We start from the raw sequence: 24,812 nt of genomic DNA, 5'->3' as shown, positions 1-24,812 counted from the left end.
TAAGAAAAAAAATGTTAAAGTATTCAGGAAAACAATGCAAAGACAAAATAAACTTAAGAAACAAATAAAATCTTTATCCAAAAAAACAAGTAGAAATTTAGGAACTAAATAACAAATATAAACAAACTAATAAATTTTTTTATTCTAGAGTCGGGGGTGGGGGGGCGAGGAGAACAAAGAAACTTTTTAAAGAAATAATGGCATAATATTTCCCAAATACCATCAAAGATAAGATTTCCACCTAAGAAGGTCAATGGACCTCACATAAGATAGACTTAAAGAAAAAGACATTATGATGTAACACTATCAAACTCTCCAAAGAATTCTGACATTAGTTTGTGAAAAGTAAAATATCACATACAAAGGAATATCAATAAGACAATATGCTAACTTCTCATCAGAAATAAAAGTTGTATTAACAAGACATGAATGCACATGGACAGTATCCTATCACTCACAGTATTATACTTCAGGATTGTTGCTGTTACTGTGTGCCACAGAGTTGGGTCTGACTCATAGCCGACCCTTCAGCAGATTTTCAGAGGCAGTAAATTAACTGCACAAGAGTTGACTGCCCATCTTTCTCCCACATACCTCAAGGTAGAATCTGAAATGTTCTTTTAGACTATGAATACACTACCATTTTTACTCAGTATGTAATTCCAGGCATAAAGATGATATGATTGTCTTATTCAAATTAGCCAACATCAGTCCATCTCAGCTTAGTAATGCCTAGGATGTCAACCTTTATGTGTTCCACTTAACTGTTGACAACGCCCAATTTTCTTAGGCTCCTACCTCATCCATTTCATGATCAAATTATTAACAGAGGTAGCAAGAGCAATATTCAAAAACCTCCAATTATTAATGGAGATGACAGTGTTTTTGTTAGTTGCTGTCGAAGTGACTACAAATCATGGCAACACTATGATCAACAGATGTGACCCTTGCACTGTCTTGCACAGTTCTCACCATCTCTGATATGTTTGAGCCCATCGTTACAGACACTGTGTCAATCCATTTTGATGAGAGTCTTCCTCTCTTTCGTTGACCGTCTACCATTCCAAGTATGATGTCATTTTCCAAGGACTAGTGTTGGAGAAGAATATTGAATATCCCACAGACTACCAAAAGAGTACGTCTGTCTTGGAGAAAGTGCCACCAGGGTACTTACTCCTAATAGGCAAGGATGGTGAAACTTCACCTCACACACTTTGGGTAGGCTATAAAGAGTCCTTGGAGATGGCAACAGTAATATTCAAAATATCACCAACAGCTCAAATATTGGTAAGAGGTGAGGTTCTGGAGTATCTGATGCTTTTCTATAATTTTATCAGGATGATACAGGGAAGCTAGTTGTTTGATCCTACTTACATTGAAGTAGTGAAAGATAAAAGGTGAATACAGGGCTTCCAAGTTACACTGTGTAAAGACCTGAAAGGTTGTGCCTTGACAGAAAGCCTTATTTCCTGTACTAACGGAGTGGGTAGTACTGCAAAAGAAACCTAGAAACTTGCTGGGTGAGCGTCCAAATTACAATGCCAACTGGAATCTCAACCTTAAATGCTGTCTGAAGTTAAAGTGAGAATTAGAACACCGCATCGGAACAGGTGAAAGAATAAATGTTTAAAAGGAATTTATGATTAGGCATTATTTGTATGAAAACAGTCCAGAATAGGAGGTACATTGCAAAGTGAACTGGGGAAGTGAGAGGGGAAGGAGGAAACTGCAACAATGAATGACTTTTTTTTTAAGTGAACTAGGGGTGGTAGGGAGGAAAATGTGCAACAATGAATGAATGAAAATCCGACTTTTCTGTGAAATTTTTTTAAAATCCCAATTAAAAAGAAATGGGATCTTGAAGTGTGGAATGGAGAAATATAGGCAGATAAGCAGGCAACTGGGAATAATTAGCACCAAAATTCCGCTAAATCACTTCTGCCAACAGAACCAGCCCTCCTACCTCCATCTGATGACTCGAACCCCGCAGTACTTAAGGAGCCTTTTTCTGAGCTACCCCCTGGTGTGACACCTGAAGCACCATAGTGACTGTTCCAGGAACCATCCTTACCAGTCTTCTTTAGACCTGTAATTAGATTTAAATACCAGCAATTCTCAAAGGATGAAATACAAATAATGTCCCAGGTAGCGGTACCCTATACTCCAAAGGAATTGCTTGATCGCCCCCCCCCCCATCTTCTGTCAGGGACTTCTCCAGAGTACTGAGAAGCAAAGATGTCAGTCTAGGGACTAAGGTGTGCCTGATCCAGACTGTGGTCTTTGTCATTACTTGCTATGCATCAGAGAGCTGGACAATGACTAAGATGACAGAAGAAAAACTGATGCCTTTGAGTTGTGGTGCTAGAGATGAGTCTTGAACATGCCATGGACAGCCAAGAAAACAAACAGGTTTGTCTTGGAGATGATGAAACCAAGTTTCTCCTCGGAGGATAGAATTTTGAAGCTCTGTCTCACATACTTTGGGCATGTAGCCAGAAGGGACTGATCCTTGGAGAATAATGCTTGGAAATGTGGAAGGACAGTACAGGAAATGAAGACCCTCTATGAGGTGGTTTGATTCAGTCACTGGGGCAATGGGAGTAGGTGTGTCAGAGACAGTGAGGTTGGCGCAGGATAGAGCAGGGTTTAGGGCTCTTGTACATAGGGTCGCTATGAGTTGCAAGCGACTCAACGGCACATAACAACAACGTCAGCTGCTACCCAACCAAGCAATGACGCTCATTATTTTTCTCTGGCACTTGTTTACAAGACTTATAATAGTACCAGGCCCATGAAACCCATTATACTTTGAATATTTTTCCATTTTTTTAAACTTTTAAAAAATTTTAAATTGGTTTCCATACAAAAGTCATATACATTGTGTTTTGTTATTTACATTGTTTCATATCTTCCTTTATTCACATTAAGTTTCATACAATCATTCCCATTCATTGTGGAGTTTTTTTATACTAGTTTATTTTTAAAATTCTAATACATTGTTTTCAAGAACAAATTCTTTCCATTTCCCTCATCTCCTCACTTATCAAATTGTATAACCTAATTGATCCCCTCTCCCACCCCACACATCCCTCTGCTTCCAGCCTCTCCTACCCCTTAGATCTTTATACTCATTCTAAAATAATGGTTTTACACAATATTTATCCTTGTGAGACTGAGTTAGTTTAAGCAGCATAATGCTCTCCAGTCCCTTCCAAGTTAGGTAGTAATTTACAAAATCATTGCTCCTGCATGTTGCATAGTATTCCATTGTGTAAATGTACCATCATTTCTCAATCCATTAGTTTGTGGTTGGACATTTGGGCTGTTTCCATTCTTGCAATGGTGAATAGTGCTGCTTTGAGCATTGGTGTACAAATCTTAGTTTGTGCCTCAGTTCTCATATTCTCAAGGTGTATTCCAAGTAGTAGAATAGCTGGGTCATATGGAATTTCTATGTTCAGCTTTTTGAGGAAGCGCCAAACTGCCTTCCAGAATGGCTGTATTTTCCATTCTTTTAACTGGAAAAAACTATAACTGGCCTTCATTTACAAGATATATACATACTTCAGTTCCTAATGTAAGAATCATTGTTAGTAACTGTTGCTATGAGCCCTCGAATCAGAAGCTATAAATCACTAGAGATGAGAGTGCCCATCTTTCTCCCATGAAGCAGCTAGTAGAGTAAAAGAGTTGTCTTTGAGTTGTTACTGCAACTCCTTAACCACTACAGCCATCAGTTTCCCTCTCAGGTAATTGAGCTCTAGTGGCCTAGTGGTAAGAAACTTCACTGCAAACTCAAATGTTCAAATCCACGGAGCTGCCCCATGGGAAAAAGATAGGCAATATGATGCCAAGTGATTTACTGCCTCTGAAAAATCACTGGAAGGTCAGCTGTGAGTGAGTTCCAACTCAGTGGTACTCAACAACAATTCGAAAAGAGGAAGGAGCTTGGGTTGTGTAAGCTGCATGGCAGTGCACTATTAATTCAAAGGCCACACATCTCTAGGGGTCTGAATCCACTAATGCCTCTAACAAGAAAGTTATTCTTTTTTTTTTTTGTTCATAAGGTCGCTATGAGTTGCCTATGACTCAACGGCATTTAACAACAACAACATAGAGAGAGCTCTGTTGGCCTAGTGAACAGAAAGTGATGCTACCAAGCCAAAGGGGGTGATTTTAACTTGTGCCCCTCGGGCCTGCTTTTAATTGTTTTTGGACAAACATTCTTATAGGTGGTATAGCCCTGGTCTGTCGATTTGCTGCACAGAGGTCATGGTGATGCTGAACACTGTTACCCTGAAGTGCCAAATGAGATACTGGTCACCCATGGTGGTCAGTGTTTGGTGGAACCCCCCAATTAAAACAAGCTTGGAAGCAGGAGTGGCGCCACTTTTGAAATAGCTTGCCTCAGGAAACCCTATGAACTTGGAGAAACAAAGAAAGGTTATACAAGTGTCCAGGTCTTTCATTCATAGGGTCGATATGAGGTGCCTACAACTCGACAGCATTTAACAACAACAATGCCTCTGTGGGAGAAAGATGCTCAATCTCCTCCCACACAATTTACAGCACAGGAACCTAATGGAGTGTAAGCTATGAGTTGGTTCCTACTTGAAGACATCATTGATTGATTTAGAAAGAGGAAGAAGGGGTCTCCTTAGGGTACCCCTTCTGCTGCTGTTTTCTAACAAAACAAGGCCAGACTTGACTTTCAACTGGGTTTTCCAAGGACCACTGCTAGCGTAAAGGCATTAGCTCTCTGGCAGTTCAAATCTACCAGCACCTGGGGAGAAAGATGTGCAATTTCCTCCCTTCTGATATAGTGCCTCCAATTTGATGGTACTTACTTAATAATAACAGCAACAATGACTAATTAGGGAGCTCAAGTACCAACAGCCAAGAAATCAAAAGACAAATTGCACTGGGAAAATATGCTGTCAGGGACCTCTTCAGAGCAACGACGTCAGTCTGGAGTCTAAGGTGCACCTGATCCAGGCCATGGTCTTTGCAATTACTTGCTATGGATCTGAAAGCTGGACAATGACTACAGAAGGAGAATTGATGCATTTGAGCTGTGGTATTGGAAAAAGAGTACTGAATATACGATGGACTGCTAGGAGAACAAACAGGTTGGTCCTGGGGAAGGTGAAACCAGGCTACTCCTTGGAGGCAAGGATTCTGAAGCTCCATCTAACATACTTTGGGCATGTTGCAAGGAGGGACCAGTCCTTGGAGAGGGACATTATGGTTGGGGGTGGGGTGAAGGGACAGCACAAGAGAAGAAGACCCTGGATGAGACAGATTGACTCAGTGAGTAGGGCAATGGAAGTAGGTGTGTCAGAGACAATAAGGTTGGCTTAAGATAGAGAAGGGTTCAGAGCTGTTGTACATAGGGTCGCTATGAGTTGTAGGTGACACGACGGCACATAACAACAGTGGTAAGAATCTGTGCTGTAATCCTAAAGGCACTCGGTTCGAATCCAACAGTTGCTCTGTGGGAGAAAGATGAGCAATCTCCTCTCTTGTGATTTACTGTCTCTGAAATCCCTACTCGAAGAAATATTAACAACTGGCTTAGCAACAGCTGGTGCTGGAGAAGAGTATTGAGAATACCATGGACTGCTAGGAAAACAAACAGATTTGTCCTTGAAAGGGTCAAACCGGGTGGCTCCTTGGAGGCAAGGATTCTGAGGCTCCGTCTAACATACTTTGGACATGTTGTGAGGAGAGACAGGTCCTTGGAGAAGGACATCATGCTTGGGAGGGTGGAGGGACAGTGCAGGAGAGGAAGGCCCTCTATGAGGTGGATTGATTCAGTGACTGGGATAATTGGGATGGGAGTGTCAGAGACAGTGCGATTGGCACAGGACAGAGCGGAGTTTAGGGCTGTTGTGCATAAGGTCGCTATGAGTCGCAGGCGACTCGACGGCACATAACAACAACAACCCTAAGGCAAGAGGGCCAGGAAAGTTACTCTGGGGGCTGCATACACCGGCCACAAGTGCGGCTTCCAAGTGTGCTTCAGCACCAGCCCTGGCTTATGTTAACTCAGAAGCTAGAAAGAGGTTAGACGTACGTGTAGTGGCGGAAGATGTCACTGCCTGCTGATAATGCCAACATCCCCTCCACCACCATGTCGCTGAAGGCTGAGAAGGCGCCACCAGAACTTCAGGGGTCTCCAGATCAAAGGAAACCCTGCTTCTTGCTCACCTCCAAACAGCCATGGCTTCCACGGCAGCCCCTTCCCCAGCACACGCTGCAAACTCAATATCTAAGGACACGGCTCGAGCCACCGCGCCACCCCGGAAGGCCGGTTCGGAAGGAGCTCACTGGCTGGAGAAGTCCAGATGCTTCCTGAGCAACCCGGCCCGCTCTCCGCCTCCACCCCGCCGGCCGCCCGACACTCACCCGTGGAGTGGTCCTCTCAATACGGACAGACCCTGAGCTCTGACAGGAAGAAAGGGAAAGCATTTCCGGAGGCGTCCTGCGAAACACAATCAGCGGACTATCTTCTTCCTCTCAGCCAGCCAATCAGGAGCGACCCCGCGGGCGGGCGCTCCGAGCGCTCTCTCGCTCCTGATGTGCTGGGGTGCGAACAAGACTTAAAAGCTGGAAGCTTAGCCGGTCCCATTGTGGCCGGTCCCTTGGCAGCGGAAGCCCACTTGCTCCAGGCGCAGCGATATTTTGCCCCTTGGCCAACTGTATAACTTTGTAGATACAGTGACAGGTGCTCACTACGCATGCCCGCTATCTTCTTCTTGGAGCCTAGCCAAGTGATGCTGGCGTCTCTTTGGGTTTGTAGGGAGTCTTCTCGCGTGACTGATGAGGAATCTCAGGAACCTCGCTACAGCCAGAGGAATGGTTCCCGGTAATTCTGAGCCATTTCTAGGTCCTTCTTGCTTCTTCCACAACTACTACCATGCTGTATTCTTGTGAGAATATGTATCAATTTTGGTTGTGTGCCATGGAGTTGGGGCCGACTCATAGTTGATTGTCCATCCTTCTCCATGGAGCAACTGGTGGATTTGAACTGCGTGCCTTTGGGATTGCAGCACAGCTTCTTACCACTAAGCCACCAAAGCTGAACTAGTCAAATTTCTTTTGGTCTCTAACCCATTTTGTGTTTACAATCACAATAGCAATTCACTAGTTCCCTGTATCCACATATATTGCAATAAGATGATACATTACCATTATTGTCACTATAAGGGAGCTCTGGTAGCCTAGTGGTAAGGATTTGCGCTGCCAACACAAAGGCATGTAATTCGAATCCACTAGTTGTACAGTGGTAAAATGAGGAGCAATCTCCTGTGCGATGTACTCCTCCCATGTGATTTACAGCCTCTGAAAACTCAACTGAAGGATCAGCTAGGAGTTGATCCCGACTCCAGGGCACATAACAATAAAAATATTCTATTTATAGATGATAGGTTTCTTTTTTAAAAATACACCTTGTTTTGTAGAGTAGTTTTACATTCAGGAAAGAACTACGCAGAAAAGGAGTTACTGCCCACCCGTCCTTTCTGCCCCCCACCCCCAGTCTCTGCTGTTAATTAACATCTTGCATTACAGAACAAAGTTGCTATAAACATTCCTGTGCAAGTTTTTACATAGACATGATTTTTCATTTCTTTGGATAAATACCAGCCACATGATCTCTGGTTCTAATAGTTGAATTGACACATCATTGTTGTTGTTGTTGTTGTTGTTGTTGTTGTTGTTGTGTGTCCTACCAGAACCCACTCATAGCTGACCCTCCAGTGGGTTTTTGGAGGTAATAAATCCACAGAGCAGGTAGAGGACTAGAACTGAGCGCTTTTGGGTTGGCAGGGTAGCTCCTTACCACTACGCTATCATATTGCTCCCTCTTGGTAGGTCCATCAAGTAGACTACCACTCATAGTGATTCTATAAAACAGTAGATCTGAACCTTGCGCTATCCTGTGCCATCATCACAATCTCTGATTTTCTCAAGCCCGTTGTTACAGCCATTGTGTCAACCGTCCTCACGTTATCTAACCTTCCATCTTTCCCTATCATGATGCCTTTTTTGAAGGAAAACTGACCTTTTCTGACAACATGCCCCAAATACATAAGACTAAATTTCACCATCCTTCCTTCAAAGCTCCTTACTTAGTGATACAGTTCACTGTGTTGTACGATTACATTGTTGACATATGCTTTGAATGGCTTTGCTACCCCTAAAGTGCTCTGAGATTTATCTGTTCAGTACCTGCCTCCCCAAATCCTGTAACAATTGCTGAAATTATTGCTGTGCCTTTTTATATAAAAATTTATACTTTTGTCTTTTTCAGCATGTTATACAGTTGGAATCATATAGGCATGCCTTTGCCAATTAGCAATATGCATTTAAGGTTTATCCATGTGTTTTGGTAGCTTCATTGAATAATATCCATTCACTATTGAAGGGCCTCTTTGTCGCTTCCAATTTGGGGCAATTATGAATAAAGCCACTGTAAAATTCCTGTCAAGTTTTTGTGTGGACAAAAATTTACAATTATTTGGTTTACTGCCAGGAGCACCATTGCTAGCTCAATATGTAAGCTTTTGCTTAGCTTTGTAGGAAACTGCCAGACTGTGCTCTAAAGGAGCTGTTCCATTTAGCATTCTCACTAGCAATGGGTATAAATTCCTTTTACCCCACTTGCTTGCCAACAGTTAGTGGTGTCAGTTTTTAAAATATTATTGTTGGTAGGTGCCATAGAGTCGAGTACAACTCATAGTGACTCTTTGAACAACAGACTTGAACCCTGGCCTGGCCTGGGCTGTCCTTATCAACCTTGACACACTTGAATACATTGGCTGTATTCACCATGCCAATCCATCTGGCTGAGGGTCTTCCTCTCTTTCACTAACCCTCAACCTTTCCAAGTATGATGTCCCTTTACAAAGAATGTTCCCTCCTAACAACATGCTCAAAATATGTGAGATGAAGTTTCACCATCCTTGCCTCCAAGAAGCACCCTGGTTGCATTTGCTCTAAGACAAACTTGTTTGTTCTTTGGCAGTCCATGGGATATTTAGTTCTTCTCTCCAACACCACAGTCCAAAGCATCAATTCTTCTTCTGTCATCTTTATTATAGATGTATACAGCTGTATACATCTGATGAATAGCAAGTGACTAAAATGACTATGGCCTGAATCAGATGCACATTAATCCTTAAACTGACATTGATCCTCAATGACTTGGAAATTTCCCTGACAACAGACCTTCCCAGTGCAATACCTCTCCTGATCTCCTGACACTGTTACCAAATGTATTGGTTGTGGATCCAAGTAAGATGAAGTCATTGGCAGTTTCAATCCTTCCTCCATCTATTATTATGTTGCCTATTGGTTCAGTGGCAAGGATATTTGTTTTCTTGACATTGATATTGAAGGCTACAGTTGTTGATATTCTGCAGCAGGTACTTTAGGTCGTTCTCACTTTCAGCAAACAAAATTACATCGTCGGCATAATGAAGATTATTGAGGAGTCTTCCACCAATCCTGATGCCACATTTGTCTTCACAGAATCCAGCTTCTCAAAAACTTTGCTCAGCATATAGATTACATAGGTATGGAGAACAGATAAAACTCTGACGCACACCTTTCCTAATTTTAAACCATGCAGTGTTCCCTTGCTCTGTTCACACAATAGCCTCTTCATCTGCCAACAGACTGCTCCAAGGGAGAAAGGAGAAAGATGGACAGTCTCCTCCTGTGCGACTTACAGCCTCTGAAAATCCAGTTGAGGGTCAGCTATGAGACAGTTTCAACTCAGTAGCACATAACAACTACAATATATGTGTAGGAAGTTGATGGCCTGATGGGTAAGGAGTCACACTGCCAACCCAAAGGCAAGCAGTTCGAATTCACTAGTTGCTATGCAGGAGAAAGAGAGGCAGCCTTCTTCCATGATTTACAGCCTCTGAAAACCAACTGGAGGTTCACCTATGAGTCAGTTCTTACTCAACCGCACATAACAATAGTATATTTGTAGTAGTGTCTTGCTGTTTTATTTGGCAACTCCCTAAGGGCTAGGTTAGGGAGCTCTGGTGGCCTATGGTAAGGAGTTGTGCTGCCAACCCAAAGGCAGACAGTTCAAATCCACCAGCTGCTCCAAGGGAGAAGGATGGGCATTTTCTTCCTGTGGAATATATAGCCTTTGAAAATCCACTGGACAGTCTGATACAAGTCAGTTCTCACCTGACAGTACATGACAACAAGGACCACTTGGTGCTTTTGAATTGTAATGTTGGCAATGAATACTGAAGATACCATGGGCTTCTGGGAGAATGACTAAATCTGTCTTGGAAAAATGGCAGCCAGACTGGTGCGTGGAAGGGAACATAATGAGACTTGAACTCAGATGATTTAAGTATGTTGTCAGGGGCCAGTCCCTGGAGAAGGACACCATGCTTTGTGAAATGGAGGGTCAGTGAAAAAAGAAAAAGGCCAACCGGAAGTCAGACAGACTGACACAGTAGCTGCAGCAATGGGCGCAAACGTAGCAAAGGTGGTGAAAGTGGTGCAGCACTGTTCAGTGTTGTTGTTATGTATCAGAACTGACTTGCCGGCCCCTAACACCACCACAGCAAGGAGCCCTGGTAGCACAGTAATGAAATGCCCAGCTTCTGACTGAAACGTTCGAACCCAACAGCTGCTCCCGGGGAGAAAAACATGAGATTCTGTTATGAGGACAGCCTTGGAAAGCCTATGGAGCAGCCCTTAAGAATGAAAATTATTTCTGTGGCAATGGGTTTAAATGACATATAATATTGAGCATCTTTCCATATACTTATTTACTATCTGTATGTCTTCCTTTCCAGGAAAAAAAAAGATACATTCTCTATTTTTGTGTGCTAAAAGAAAGCTTGTCAAAATTGTGTGTGGATTTCCCTGTATTTTATGATAATTCTATTTGTAAATACTTTGTAATGTTCATGTTATTGTTGTGTGTACTGTTGAGTCAGACCAACCTGTAGCTGACCCTCCGGCACATTTTCCAGAGGCAATTAATCACACGGGAAGAGATTGCCCATCTTTCCATTCCATGCAGTGGCTGATGGCCTTGAACTTCATGCCTTCAGGATTGCAGTGCAGCTTCTTGCCACTAGACCAACAGAGCTCCCTAATGCAGGCCATGGTTTTCGCAATTGCTTGCTATGCATCAGAGAGCTGGACAATGACCAAGGATGACAGAAGAAAAATCCATGTCTTCAAATTGTGGTGCTGGAGAAGAGTCTTGAACATACCATGGACTGCCAAGAAAACAAATAGGTCTGTCTTGGAGAGAGTGAAACCAAGCTGCTCCTTGGAGGCTAGGATTTTGAAGCTATCTCACATACTTTGGGCACATGGCCAGGAGAGACTGGTCCTTGGAGAAGGACATCATGCCTGAAAGGGTGGAAGGACAGCGCAGGAGAGGAAGACCTTGGTTGAAATAGATTGAGGACAATGCGGGTAGGTGTGACTGGCTCAGAACAGGGCAGGCTTCAGAGCTATGGGTCACAGGCAACTTGATGGCACGTAGCAACAACCACTTGTAAGTCTTTTGTAATGTTCATAACCACTGTGAATTAAGTATTTTGTTTACATTTACTAGTTAATTATTAGAACAACAACAACAACCCACTGCCATCGAGTTGATACCAACTCACAGTGACTTTGTGGGTCAGAGGAGAGCTGTTCCACAGGGTTTCCACAGCTGTATAATCCTTTTCTGATAGCAGACCACCTCATCCTCTTTCTACACAGCGGCTGGTGGATTTGAACTACCGACCTTTGGGTGAGCAGCCAGATGTCTTTAAGCACAGCATCACCAGAGCTTCCAAGTAATATTGAAAGATATATGTCAAAATCTATAGATCATGCAGTTATATCTTTCTTGGCTTACTCCTTGGTTTTTCGAAGAATCCAATCCCTTAAGAAAAGAATTATGACACTTCTTTTGGTTAATAAATATTTTTATAATAGATCTCCAGGGAGCTCTGGTGGCCTAGTGGTAAGAAGCTGCACTGCAATCCCAAAGGCATGCGGTTCAAATCCACCAGTTGCTCTGTGAGAAATGGAGGGGCAATCTCCTCCATGTGATTAACTGCATCTGAAAATCAGCTGGAGGGTCAGCGATACACAACAACAATGATAGATCTACATCCTCTCTATTTTGTTTTAGATCTGGAATACATCACTAAGAGTGTCTTTACGTGGTTATATAATGGGAAAGAAGAAGCATGAATGGCTAAACCTTCTTCGTAACTTAAGAATGGAAGTGACTGATCTGGAACTCCATCACAGACCCCCATGCTCTGATTTTCTCAATTGACGAGTAAGACTGACCACAGTTGGTTCAGTGAATGGAGGAGATGTTTTATCACATCTTAATACTTACATTAGATTCTCAGAAGGACAGTGCTATTAACATGACAAATCCCTGAGCTCACATTCTGCCTCTGACATGCCTGTAAAAACCCACTTCCTATTTACAGATAATACTTTAACATGGCTCAAACTTTCATGTTAAAAATATGGTCGTTCTATAACAAAGACTTGAAAGAGAATGTGAAATGAGAAAAATAGCTACTAACAGACAACATTTCTATGCTACAGTCCCAATTTGTGATGTGAACATGTGAGCCAGGCATTTGAAAGGCAGTCGTTTCAGAGCCAGCTGCCAACACTGCATCCAGAGATGGAGGAAGAGTGGGGAATCCTACCTGGAATTAAATTCTTGGTTTGATCCAGAGGCCAAAAAAAAATCACGCAACTCCAAACCTGGTGGACCTGTTGAAATACAATGACTGTAGTTAACTCCTTGCATAGAAGTTTTCACAGGGAGGTTTTAATGGGCTAGGAAAGAGCTAGCTGAATAGTCTAGCCAAGGATCATACCAGCCTCCTCTTTGCACTCACCTTGTGGAGTGCCAGATCGGACATATTCCAGGTTAGTAGTGGCTATGGTTTGCAATTTTCATCAGTTATGGCTTCTAAGTGCTGAGGGTCTTTGTGAGTCACCATGATTCCACTTGATACTTAGCCAATCACATGCTAAGACTTGAGGAACAAGAATGGGGGAAGGAAAGAGACCATTTTTCCTCTCTTTCAGAAAACCAGACTGACTTTCTTTCTTGTGCTCCCTTGCGGAAACAGGTTGCTACCCTTGCAGGAACTGTGGCTGCTCAAAGTAAGCCCCGTGGTCTGAGAGGCGAAATGTCCAGATACACAAGTTGTTGTTGTATGTTGTTATGTGTCATCGAGTCACTTGCGACTCATAGTGACCCTATGTACAAGAGCCCTAAACGCCGCTCTGTCCTGTGCCAACCCCGCAGTCTCAAACACATTCATTCCCACCACTCCTCTCACAGAATCGATCCAGCTCATCGAGGGTCTTCCTCTCCTGTGCCGTCCCTCCACTCTCCCAAACATGATGTCCCTCTCCAAGGACCAGTCCCTCCTTGCAACATGCCCAAAGTATGTCAGACGAAGCTTCAGAATACTTGACTCCAAGGAGCATTCTGGCTTCACCCTCTCCAGGACAAACCTATTTGTTCTCCTAGCAGTCCATGGCATATCCAACACTCTTCTCCAACACCACAGCTCAAAGGCATCAACTCTCTTTCTATCATCCCTAGTCACTGTCCAAAGGAGCATCACAAATGAATCACCCCAATGAACCCTAGTCCCACTGGGTAGTGGGCGGAAAGAGGAGCAACTGCCATTTCCCTGTAGTACAATGAAGCTGTGTAAAGGAGTGACTAAGAGCACATGTTCCAGAGGCAGCCTGTCAGGTTTTCCATGCCAGCTATGTGTGTTAGAGAGTATGTCCCTTAGCCACTCTTGTAAGGCAAGACTTAAAGATATGGAGAACAGCCACCCCTAGATTTGATACTGTGTCAGATTAAAACAGCATTGCACAAGGTTTAGAGTGATGCGACCCACTCATGTGGTGAGTGTGCAACCTACACTAAAGAAACTGAAAACTTAACATCTTATGGTAATAGCCTGACTAACATAGGACTAGGGTGCTCTGGCGGCCTCATAGTAAGGAGTTGCTCTGGCAACCCAAAGTACGCAGTTGAAATCCACCAGCTACTCTAAGAGAGAAAGCTGGGCAGGCTCCTCCAATGCAACAAAGTGCCTCTGAAAATCTGTTGGAGGGTCAGCTATGGGTCAGTTCCAATTTGACAACACACAACAATATAGAACTGGAGCTTTGGTAGCCTAGTGGGTAAGAAGTTGCACTGCCAACCCAAAGACAGGTGGTTCGAATCCACCGGCTGCTTCTTGATAGAGAAAGATGAGCAGAGTCCTCCCATGCTATTTACAGCCTCTGACCCACTAGAGGGTCTGCTATGAGTCACTTATGACTTGATAGCACATATACAACAATAAAGGACTAATTTTTTGCTTGTTATTCCTATTTATGGGACTATTTTAAAATATCTTAAGGAAGAAAGTGACTTTCCTTTAGTCTCACAGAGTTATCAAATTAAAGCCCTTTTGTTGCCCTTTTCATTTCTAAATCCCTATACTCTAAATCCCGAAGTTATGCCCCTTCAGCCACAGCATGTGTCTTGCTCCAGCTGCGTTTGAAATGTTGATAAAACTTGAACAACTAGTCCAGGTCGTAACCACAGACACAAACTCCTTAGAACAGGAGAAGACACTATAAAAACTTGTCACTCTCAGTTGACTTCTCCTTCCTCTATGTAAGCCCCCAGAGTCTCCAAGATAGGGAGGCAAACCTGGGAAGCTTATATGCCCTCTATGAGCTTGACAGAGATCATGAGGATGACGTGGGCTCAGGCAAGATTTTGATCTGCTGGTCATAGGGTCACTGTGAGTCATAGGCTACGTGACTGCACTTGACAACGTACTCTCTGACTCTTACATGTTGTTGTTGGGTGCCATTGAGTTAGAACTGACTCATAGCTGACCCTCCACCGGGTCTTCCATGGCAGTAAATCGCATAGAAGGAGACTACCCATCCTTCTCCAGCACAGCAACTGCTGGATTTGAACCATATGCCTTTGGAATTGCAGTGCGGCTTCCTACCACGAGACCACCAGAGCTTCCTTATATTCTAGTATAAAATCTCTGCTTTCTCCACTCCAACCCCTACATCTAAGATTGGGGGGTTTTCAGCAATAGATGGCAGATGGATTTCCAGTAACAAGTATACAACCAACAAAATAATAGAATATTAACCTTTTATAATGCACTATTGTTGTTGTTATGTGTTGCCTGCTACTCCTAGCAACCACAGAAGCTCTGAACCCTGCCCTGTCCTGAGCCAGTCTTACTGACTCCGACACATCTACCCCCATTGCCCTAGTTACTGTATCAGCCCATCTAATCTGGAGTCTTCCTCTCCTGCATTGTCTCTCCACCCTTCCAAACATGATGTCCTTTTCCAAGGACCAGTCCCTCCTGACCATGTACCCAAAGTATGTGAGATGGAGCTTCAAAATCCTAGCCTCCAAGGAGATATTTGGGTTCACCTTCTCTAACCTATTTGTTCAACCTATTTATTCTCTTGGTGGTCCATGGTATATTCAAGACTCTTCTCCAGCACAACAACTCAAAGGCATCAATTCTCCTTCTGTCATCCTTAGTCATTGTCCAGCTCTCTGATGCATGGCAAGTAATTGTGAAAACCATGGAATGGATCTTAGTCTCTTAGACTGATATCGTTGCTTCTCATTTTATAAAAGTTTAGGCACAAAGGGCTTTCTCTTACCAGTAGTCATACTAGTTTTCTTATTAAACTAAAATCCCTCAATGTCCTTTTTGATACCCTGTTGTTTCCTTTTCTTATTTGCCCCCAGAAATTTATGGCTGAGCTCCCCCTCCCCTTTTTGTTGCCCTTTCTTTTTTAATTGTTTTTCTAGACATTTTCTTGGAAAAGTTAAGTGATAGTAATACATGTGCTTCCCTTAACCAGGACAATGTCAGACCTTCTCATAACATGAATGGCACCAGCTGCTTCTGGAATATTGGTAAGGCCAGTAAAACTGGTCTGGGACTACTGACCAGACCACCTGGACAGGAGAACATAACTGTAAACATTCCTGAATATCCCATGGACTGTCAAAAATCGAACTGTTAGGTCTTGAACAAGTGCAATTGGGACGCTCCTTGGAGGTAAGGATGGTGAAGCTTTGTCTCATGTTGTTAAGTGGGGATGGTCCTTGGAAAAGGACATCATGCATGGACAGGTAGAAAGTCAGCGAAGGGGGAGAAGCCCCTCAATGAGATCAATTGACACAGTAATTGCACCAATGTTGTTGTGGTTGTTAAGTGCCGTCAAGTTAAGTGCAACTCACAGCGACCGTATGAATAGTAGTTCTGTACCCTGTTCTATCCTGTGCCATCCCCACCCATAATCTCTGACATACTTGAGTCCACTGCTGTAGTGACTGTATCAGTCCATCTCATTGAGGGTCTTCCAGAGAGGATGAGGGTGGCACAGAATAGGGTAGGGTTCAGATCTGGTTTTCATTGGGTTGCTATGAGTCGTAGTTGAGTAGATGGCACCTGACACCAAATATTAGTGTCTCCAAGACAGGCAGACAGATATGAGCAGCTCATACCCCTTGTCTCTTATATACTAGTGTATAATAAACTTCTTACCTCCCAAGATTGTATTGCTTGTTAGTTTTTGTGGCAGGCACCAGACCCTCACCTTTAAATCACTGAGATGGTGTTTCCTGCTGTTCCTTCAGCAAGATGGGCCCTGGAATCAGAAGCAAGTTTTACTCCACAAGTGAATTTCTTTTTGCACAGGGATTTGTTGAGTAAGATTCCTTCCATCTTCACCAACAATTTTCAAAAGAGCTAAATTGTTCTTATTTGACAATAAAGTAAAATGAGATTTTTGGAATGAAGAAACTAAATTAGCTATTCATACATTTCAGAGTAGAGAAATTAAAATGCAAGATATTGAGCCTTGTTACTGATAGGTTTAATTACAAAAGATTGCTTTAAAACGCACGTTGCATTGGTCAGATCAGCTAACAAAAGACCTCTTTAAAGTCTTCAAAAGCAAAATTACTGCTTTGAGGTTTAACTTGTGCCTGACCTAAATCATGGCATTTTCAAATACCTCATATGCATGAAAAGATTGTGAAATAATGGATGACTTTGAATTTTGGTTTTGGTGAATAATCCTTAATATGGAATAAACTGCTAGAAAAAATGATCAGATCTGTCTTGGGAGAAGTGAAATCAGAATACTCAGAGGTAACGGCGGCAAGAGTATGTCGCAGGTACATGAGGCTTATTATCAAGAGAGGCCAGTTCTTGGAGAAGGATACCAACTTGGTAAAGTTGAGGGTCAGTGAAAAAGAAGATCCTCTGTGAGAAGAGCTGGCAGTGTCTCCAAACATTGGCTTAAGCGTGACAAAGATTGTGAGAGTAGCACTCACAAGCCAGTAATATTAATGTTCTATTGTATATGGGGCCATTATGAATTGGCACCCACAACAACATATAAGTCAACAATTGAGGAGTGATCTTACACTTTTATGATAACCCAACAAATTGGTGTGTGTCCAGTGATTGAGTTATCCACTCATATGTACAACTTGTTGCTGGGTTCATCATGCTCCTTTTTTTTTTTTTTAATAAAGCCCCTGCCACAACTCAAGCACCATTATCAAGATCTTTTGTCGGGATCATGTTATTACCCTTCTACTGAACCAATAGGCAGCATCATACTAGATGGAAAAAGATTGGAAATCATCAGTTATTTCATCATGCCCAAGCATGTCCACAGTCAACATCTTTGGTACCAGCAATCAGGGGATAATGAAACCCATAGCACTGGGAAAGTCTGCTGTCAGGGATCTCTCCAAACTCCCGAAGAGCAATGATGTCAGTTTAAAGAGCAAGGTGCACCTGATTCAAGCTACGGTCTTTCCATTCATCTGTTATGCATCTGAAAGCCAGAAAATTAATAGGATGACAGGAGAAGAATTGATGCATTTGACTTGTGGTGTTGGAGAAGAAGGCTAAATATCTCATGGAGAAGAATGCTAAGTATCCCATGGACAACAAAAAGAACAAGAATATCTTGGAGAAAGTGCAACCAGAATGTTCCTTGGAAGTAAAGGTGTTGAAGCTTCGCCTTACATATTTTGGACATGTTGTTAGGATAGTTTTATCCTTGTAAATGGACATCATGCTCGGAAAGCTAGAGAGTCAGTGAAGAAAGACCATCTATGAGATAGATTGATACATTGTCTATGGCAATTGACTCAAACATGTCAAGGATAATAAAGATGGCTCAGGATAGAACAGAGTTCAGATCCATTGTTTATAGAATCATCATGAGTGGTACTCAGTGACACTTAACAACAACATCTGGTCGCCCTACATTATTTCTTAGTTGTCTACAGTATATTCACAACAGAGGAGCCAGAGTAAAGACAGAACATGTCACTGCCTAAGACTCCAAATGATTCAGAAACTTCACAGTTCATTTAGAGTAAAACCAAAGAACCAAAGTGAATAACAAGGTTCCAAGAAACCTGGCTTCCCATTCACCCTCTGTCCACACCACTTACTATTCTAGCTCTTAATTGCTGTGCTCCGCCTCCTGAACTGTTCCTTGAACATTCTTGCTTTATAGTCTTGTCTGAATAGTTCCTTTCCCAAACACTTATCTAGCTCACTCCATTACCTGCTTCAGGTTTTTGTTTAACAATCTCAACATCAAGAAGACAAAAATCCTCACCACTGGACTGATAAGCAACGTCATTTAATTTTACTTTGATCCATGATCAAAACACTTTGTACCAGCAGTCAAGATATCAAAAGACTTATTTACATCAAAAGACTTATTGCATTGGGAAAGTTTACTGTCAGGAACTTCTTCAAAGTACTGAGAAGCAAGGATGTCAGTTTAAAGACTAAAGTGTGCTTGATCCAGGCCAGGATATTTTCAATCACTTGTTATGCATCTGAGAACTGGACAGTGAATAAAGATGACAGAAGACGAATTGATGCCTTTGAGCTGTGGTGTTGGAGAAGAGTACTGAATATCCCATGGACAGCCAAGAGAACAAACAAATATGTTTTAGAGAAAGTGCAGCCAGGTGCTCCTTGGATATAAGGAGCGTGAAGCTGTGTCTTACATACTTTGAGCATGTTGTTAAGAGGAGCTATTCCTTGGAAAGGAACATCATGCTTGGAAAGGTGGAGGGTCAGGAAAAGAGAGGAAGACCCTCAACGAGATGGATTGACACAATGACTGTGTCAGAGATGATGAGGATTGCACAGGATAGGACAGGATTCAGATCTGTTCAAAGGGTTGCTATGAGTCGTACTTGACAGCACCTAATAACAATTGCTTTCCAGGGAGGCCTACCCTGACCACCCTGTTCTAAAAATGCATTCTGATATTCTTCATTTTTCATAACATGTATGAAATTTCAACATAATGTATACTTGGTTTTTTTATAATCTTCTCCTTCCTCTTTTGCAAATATGTGAATCTCAGAGGGCCAAGAGTTTTTTGCCTTTATTCAAAGATAAAGTGAATTTGCCCAAGCGAATAGAACAGGGAGTTCTGATGCTTTAGGCCAAAAGGGGTTGCAATACTGATGAAGTGATTAGAACAATGCCTGGAACAAATATGTATTCACAAAGTGTTGTATTCAACATTTCAACATAAAGTGTTGTATTCAACACTTGTATTGAACACTTTGTATTCAACAAAATATGTATTCATAAAGTATTGTAAAGTGTTCAGCAGAGTAAATGGTCCATGTAATTAGGTAAATACTCAGTAAATGATGGCAATAATTATCAGAAAGTTCTAAATTAAAGTACCATCGATTTTCTAAGCACTAGAAACGTTATTGCTATGTGCCATCCAGTTGGAATCAATTCACAGCTGACCCTCCAGCAGGTTTTCAGAGGCTGTAAATCACATGAAAGGAGATTGCCCATCTTTCTCCCAGTGAGCAGCTAGTGGATTTGAATCAAGTGCCTTTGGATTGACAGCACAGCTTCTTACCAATAGGCCAGCACTGTTGTTATTGTGTACCATCGAGTCAGAACCAACCTATAGTTGATCCTCCAGCAGGTTTTCAGAGGGAGTGAATGAATTGTGTCGGAGGAGACTGTTCATCTTTCTCCAGCCGAGCAGCTGGTGAACTCGAACTGTGTGCCTTTGGGATAGCAGTGCAGTTTCTTAAAGAATTAATTTGATATCCAATATAACTTATGTGGACTGTAAATATCCTAATCTATAAATTGACCAAGTTCTGGAAAGCAATGGTGTCTCTCTGGAGAGTAAGGTGCGTCTGATACAGGCTATGGTCTTTACAGTCACTTGTTATGCATCAGAGTTGGAAAATGACTAGGGAAGATAGAAGGAGAATTGATGTCTTTGAGCTGTGGTGCTGGAGAAGAGTGTTGAGGGTACCATGGACTACTAGGAATACAGATTCATCCTGGAGAGGGTTAGACTAGGCTGCTCCTTGGAGGCAAGGATTCTGAGGCTCCGTCTAACATACTTTGGGCATGTTGTAAGGACGGACAGGTCCTTGGAGAGGGTCATCATGCTTGGGAGGGTGGAGGGACAGCGCAGGAGGGGAGGACCCTCTATGAGGTGGATTGATTCAGTGACTGGGGTAATCGGGATGGGCGTGTCAGAGACAGTGTGATTGGCACAGGACAGAGCGGAGTTTAGGGCTGTTGTACATAGGGTCGCTATGAGTCGCAAGCGACTCACTGACACATAACAAGAACAACATAAATTGACGTGATCGAGTCATAGATTATATTATTGTTATGGACCATTAAGACGAGTGCGACTCATAGTAAGACTATGAACAGCAGATCTAAAACCTTTCCTATGCCATCTCTGCATGCACTTGAGGCCATTGTTACAGTCACCATGTCAATGCATCTTGTTGAGGGTCTCACTGTCTTATGCTCTGCTGACTTGTCTGCCTTTCTTAGTATGTTGTCCTTCTCCAAGGACTGTTCCTTCCTAACAACGTGCTCAAAGTATGCGATATGAAGCTTTGCCAGCTTTGCTTCTAAGGGGCACTCTCGCTGCACTCTCTCTCCAGGGCAGACTTGTTGGTTCTCTTGGCAGTCCATGGAATATTCAGCAGCCTTCTCCAAAAGTCACAATTCAAAGGCATTGATTATTTTTCTCAGTTGTTGTCCAACTTTCAGATTGATTATATAGTATTATAGTCACTAACTATTACTTTTATATTATCATATACTTGAAGATGGTGTCAGAATGGCTGTATTTGACTGCTTATCCCTGATCTCTGCTTGCTCTAGAACTAGAGTGTTGAAAATCATTTGAGAAGCTGGACTCTATGAAGAAGAATGTGGCATCAGGATCAGAGGAAGACTCCTCAACAACCTGTGTTATGGATTGACACAACTTCGCTTGCTGAAAGTGAGAAGGACTTGAAGCATTTACTGTAGAAGACCAAAGACTACAGTATGAACTACATCTCAATGTCAGGAAAACAAAAATTCTCACCACTAAACCTATAGGCAACATCATGATAGGTAAAGAAAAGATTGAAATTGTCAATGACTTCATTTTACTTGGATCTACAATTAAGACTCTTGGTACCAGCAGTCAGATCAGGACACATATTGCACTTGGAAACTCTGCTCTCAGGGACCTCTCCAAATTACTGAGGAGTAATGATACCAAATTGAAAACTAAGGTGCATCCAACTCAGGCAATAAGGATGAATAAGGATAACAGAAGAAAGATGAATGAGGATGACAGAAAAAGAATTGATGCCTTTGAGCTATACCGTAGGAGAAGAATACTGAATATCCCATGGACTGACAGTAGAACAAATAGATATATTTTGGAGAAAAAGTGCAGCCAGGTGCTCCCTGGAGCAAATATACCAAAGCTCCATCTCTCTTATTTTTTTACAAGTAGGCTATTCTTTGGAAAGGGGCATCATGCTTGGAAAGATGGAGCGAAGGAGAGGAAGATCCCCAAAGAGATGGATTGATATAGTGACTTTTGCAGTGGGCTCTAGTGTGTCAGAGATGATAAGGATAGGATAGGACAGGATTCAGATCTGTTGTTCATCGGGTCACTATGAGTTGTACTTGACTTGATAGCACTTAACAACAATAACAAGCCACCAGAATTCCATGTTAGTAGGAGCATTCTTTGGAGAGGGACATCATGCTTGGCAAGGTGAAGGGTCAGCAAAAGAAAGGAAGATCCTCAACCAAATGGATTGAGAGAGTGACTGCAGCAATGGGCTCAAGTATGTCAAACATGATGAAGATGGCAGAGGATAAGACAAGGCCCAAATTTATTGTTCATAGGGTCCCTGGGAGTTGTACTCAATCCGATGCACCTGACAACAACATCATGTAATAGGTTTAAAAAATGAATCCTAAATTTTGAAGAATGAATGGAATGATGTGGAAACTTTCAAGGTATGGTGTTTTGAATATTGTTAACAAAAATATAGTGATCAGTATCATGACTTTCAAAATCATCCCTGAGACATTCTTGGGAGTTGTAAATGGATATACAGAACATTGCTGTGTGCTACTCTGATTTTTAGTGACCTTGTTCTAAGGCTAAGAAATTTCTTTAAACTTGAAACTTGTAGAAGAGTAACTTTTACAAAAGAGTAAGATTTTACAATAAAAGAAAAATATGTGAAAAGTAACAATTTGCTTATTTGCAAGATAAAACATTTTCTCAAGTACATTCTCTTCCAGCAAATGCCAACTTCTCAACTACTTTTGGGAATTTGTGCTTATGCTTCCAAAGGAACTATTGGCAATAAATTCTTTTAAATCCATCTCTATACTTTGAGCTGTGGGGCTGGAGAGGGGTGTTGAAGACCTCTCCAAAATACTGAAAAACAGAGATGTCGAGTTTAAGACTAAGGTGTGCCTGTTACAGGCCATGATCTTCTCAATTACTTGCTATGCATCAGAGAGCTGAACAATGAATAAAGATGGCAGAAGAAGAGATTATGCCTTTGAGTTATGATGTTGGGGAAGAGTATGGAATATGTCATGGACTGGCAAAAGAACAAACAGATATGTCTTGGAAAAGATGCAGCCAAAGTGCTCTTTGCAGGCAAGGATGGCAAAACTTTGTCTCTTATACTGTGAACATGCTTAGGAGAGGCTATTATTTGGAAAGGGATAGTGTGTTTTTAAAGGTGGAAGGTCCAGGAAGGAGAGAAAGACCCTCAGTGAGGTGGATTGACACAGTGACTGCAGCAGTGGGCTCAACTATGTCAGAGATGATGAGGATGGCACAAGATAGGACAAGGTAAATATCTACTTGAAAGCACCTAGCAAAAAGTGAAATTGGTTTTTGAAGGCATTAGTTTTAAACTATATTTCATTTCATACACATGTTCATAATAGCTTTATTTATAACAATGAACACTAGCAACAAACAGGTCCGATGTCCTTCATTGGGTGTGTATTTCAGCAAACTGAATAGATCATGGAATACTACTTGTGTGGAGTTTATCTTTCTATATGACTTCCCTAGCCATCTGTATCTGACCTGGCCATATGGGTGAATGGGACTTTGTGAAGATGGCGTGTTAGCCTATCCTCAAGAGAATTGGCTATCTCATCATTCCACAAGGAGATTGGCCAGTCTCAACAATCTACAAGGAGATTGGCTAGTCTCGCCAATAAATTGAAAAGCTCTAGCAAGTTATCAAGTTGTCCAAACCAAAAGCGAACAAACAACAAACAAACCCAAGTTGCTTTTAAGTCAAGTCTGACTAAGGTGATCACATGTGTGTAACACAGAATTTTATTTTTTAATTTTTTTTTAGGTTCTTCATAGTGAACTCAAACCACCAGCTATTGGGTTAATTGCCACATGCTTAAGCATTGGAGCCACCTGGCTCTAAATGCTGGGTTCTTGGTTGAGTAGAAATAGTCACCTTGGGTTTTCACAGATTGTGGATTAAATGTCTCACTTGAATGTTGAGTTTTGCCCTTTGCACCACCCTTTCTACAGGCTTTAAATGGTTCTTACTGTTTTATATTTTTTTCCACTGGTTTCACCAAAAGTGAGTCTCACTGGATTGACAGCACCTGCTTGAGGAGGTGCTCCAAGGCCTTCACTGGCTGTTCTTCCAGCGATTTCCTTGTTGTGTGTCCTTGAACTGGTTACTTCACATTCTGAGGCGTGCATGCTGTTGTTGCAAGATTTCTACTTTCCCCCACTAGCAAGAAAAACAAAGTGAGAGATCAGACCTTTTCACATATGCAAACATTTTATTTAAAGAGAAAATACCTTAGGGGCAGAGTGAGTAAGGGCGTAAGTAACCTTGCAAGTGTGAGTGCTGGACCCTAAGGACATGCAAAAAAAACAAACAAACAAACAGAAACCACAAAAACAAAATCACTTTCTTGTTTGGGCAGGATTTGAGTCCTTGGGAAAAGTAGAGTCAGCCAAGGAGAGGATGACCCTCAACAAGATGGATCAAAACAGTGACTGCAGCAATGGGCTCAAATGTTTTAGAGATGGTGATTATAGGACACAGTTCAGATCTGTGGTTCATAGGGTCGCAATGAGTCATAGTGTGCCAACGGTGCCTAAAAACAATAGTTATACAGGATGTTGTGGTAATGAGAGAAAAGAGAACAAAGAACTTTGGGAGGTTCATCCTGGAACGTGCTCAGCTTGGAGGAGTGGCTATGGTAATCAGGTGTGCACACAGCCTTTCTTCAAGGTGAATTCTGTTGCAAAAGCTTCTGGGAAGGCAGGCATCACTTGTTATGAGGTGGCCTGCATACTATGTATGTATG

At 42.1% G+C, this 24,812-nt stretch overlaps 1 protein-coding gene across 1 annotated transcript in view; it reads left to right on the top strand.

Annotated features, from left to right (window-relative positions):
* The first annotated feature begins 11,460 nt into the window (after positions 1–11,460).
* Positions 11,461–24,812, top strand: part of LOC102861943 (beta-1,4-galactosyltransferase 1-like) — an 18,678-nt gene continuing 5,326 nt past the window's right edge. Inside the window, exon 1 of the mRNA XM_006881886.1 lies at positions 11,461–11,466. Within this exon, the coding sequence (XP_006881948.1) occupies positions 11,461–11,466 (6 nt within the window). The remainder of the gene's footprint in view (positions 11,467–24,812) is intronic.

This window comes from Elephantulus edwardii, unplaced genomic scaffold, assembly GCF_000299155.1.
Source record: "Elephantulus edwardii isolate Elephantulus edwardi_28Jun2011 unplaced genomic scaffold, EleEdw1.0 scaffold00016, whole genome shotgun sequence".
Classification (NCBI taxonomy): domain Eukaryota; kingdom Metazoa; phylum Chordata; class Mammalia; order Macroscelidea; family Macroscelididae; genus Elephantulus; species Elephantulus edwardii.
The sequence above is the reverse complement of the archived record's forward strand: the minus strand, read 5'-3'. Positions and strand labels throughout refer to the sequence as shown.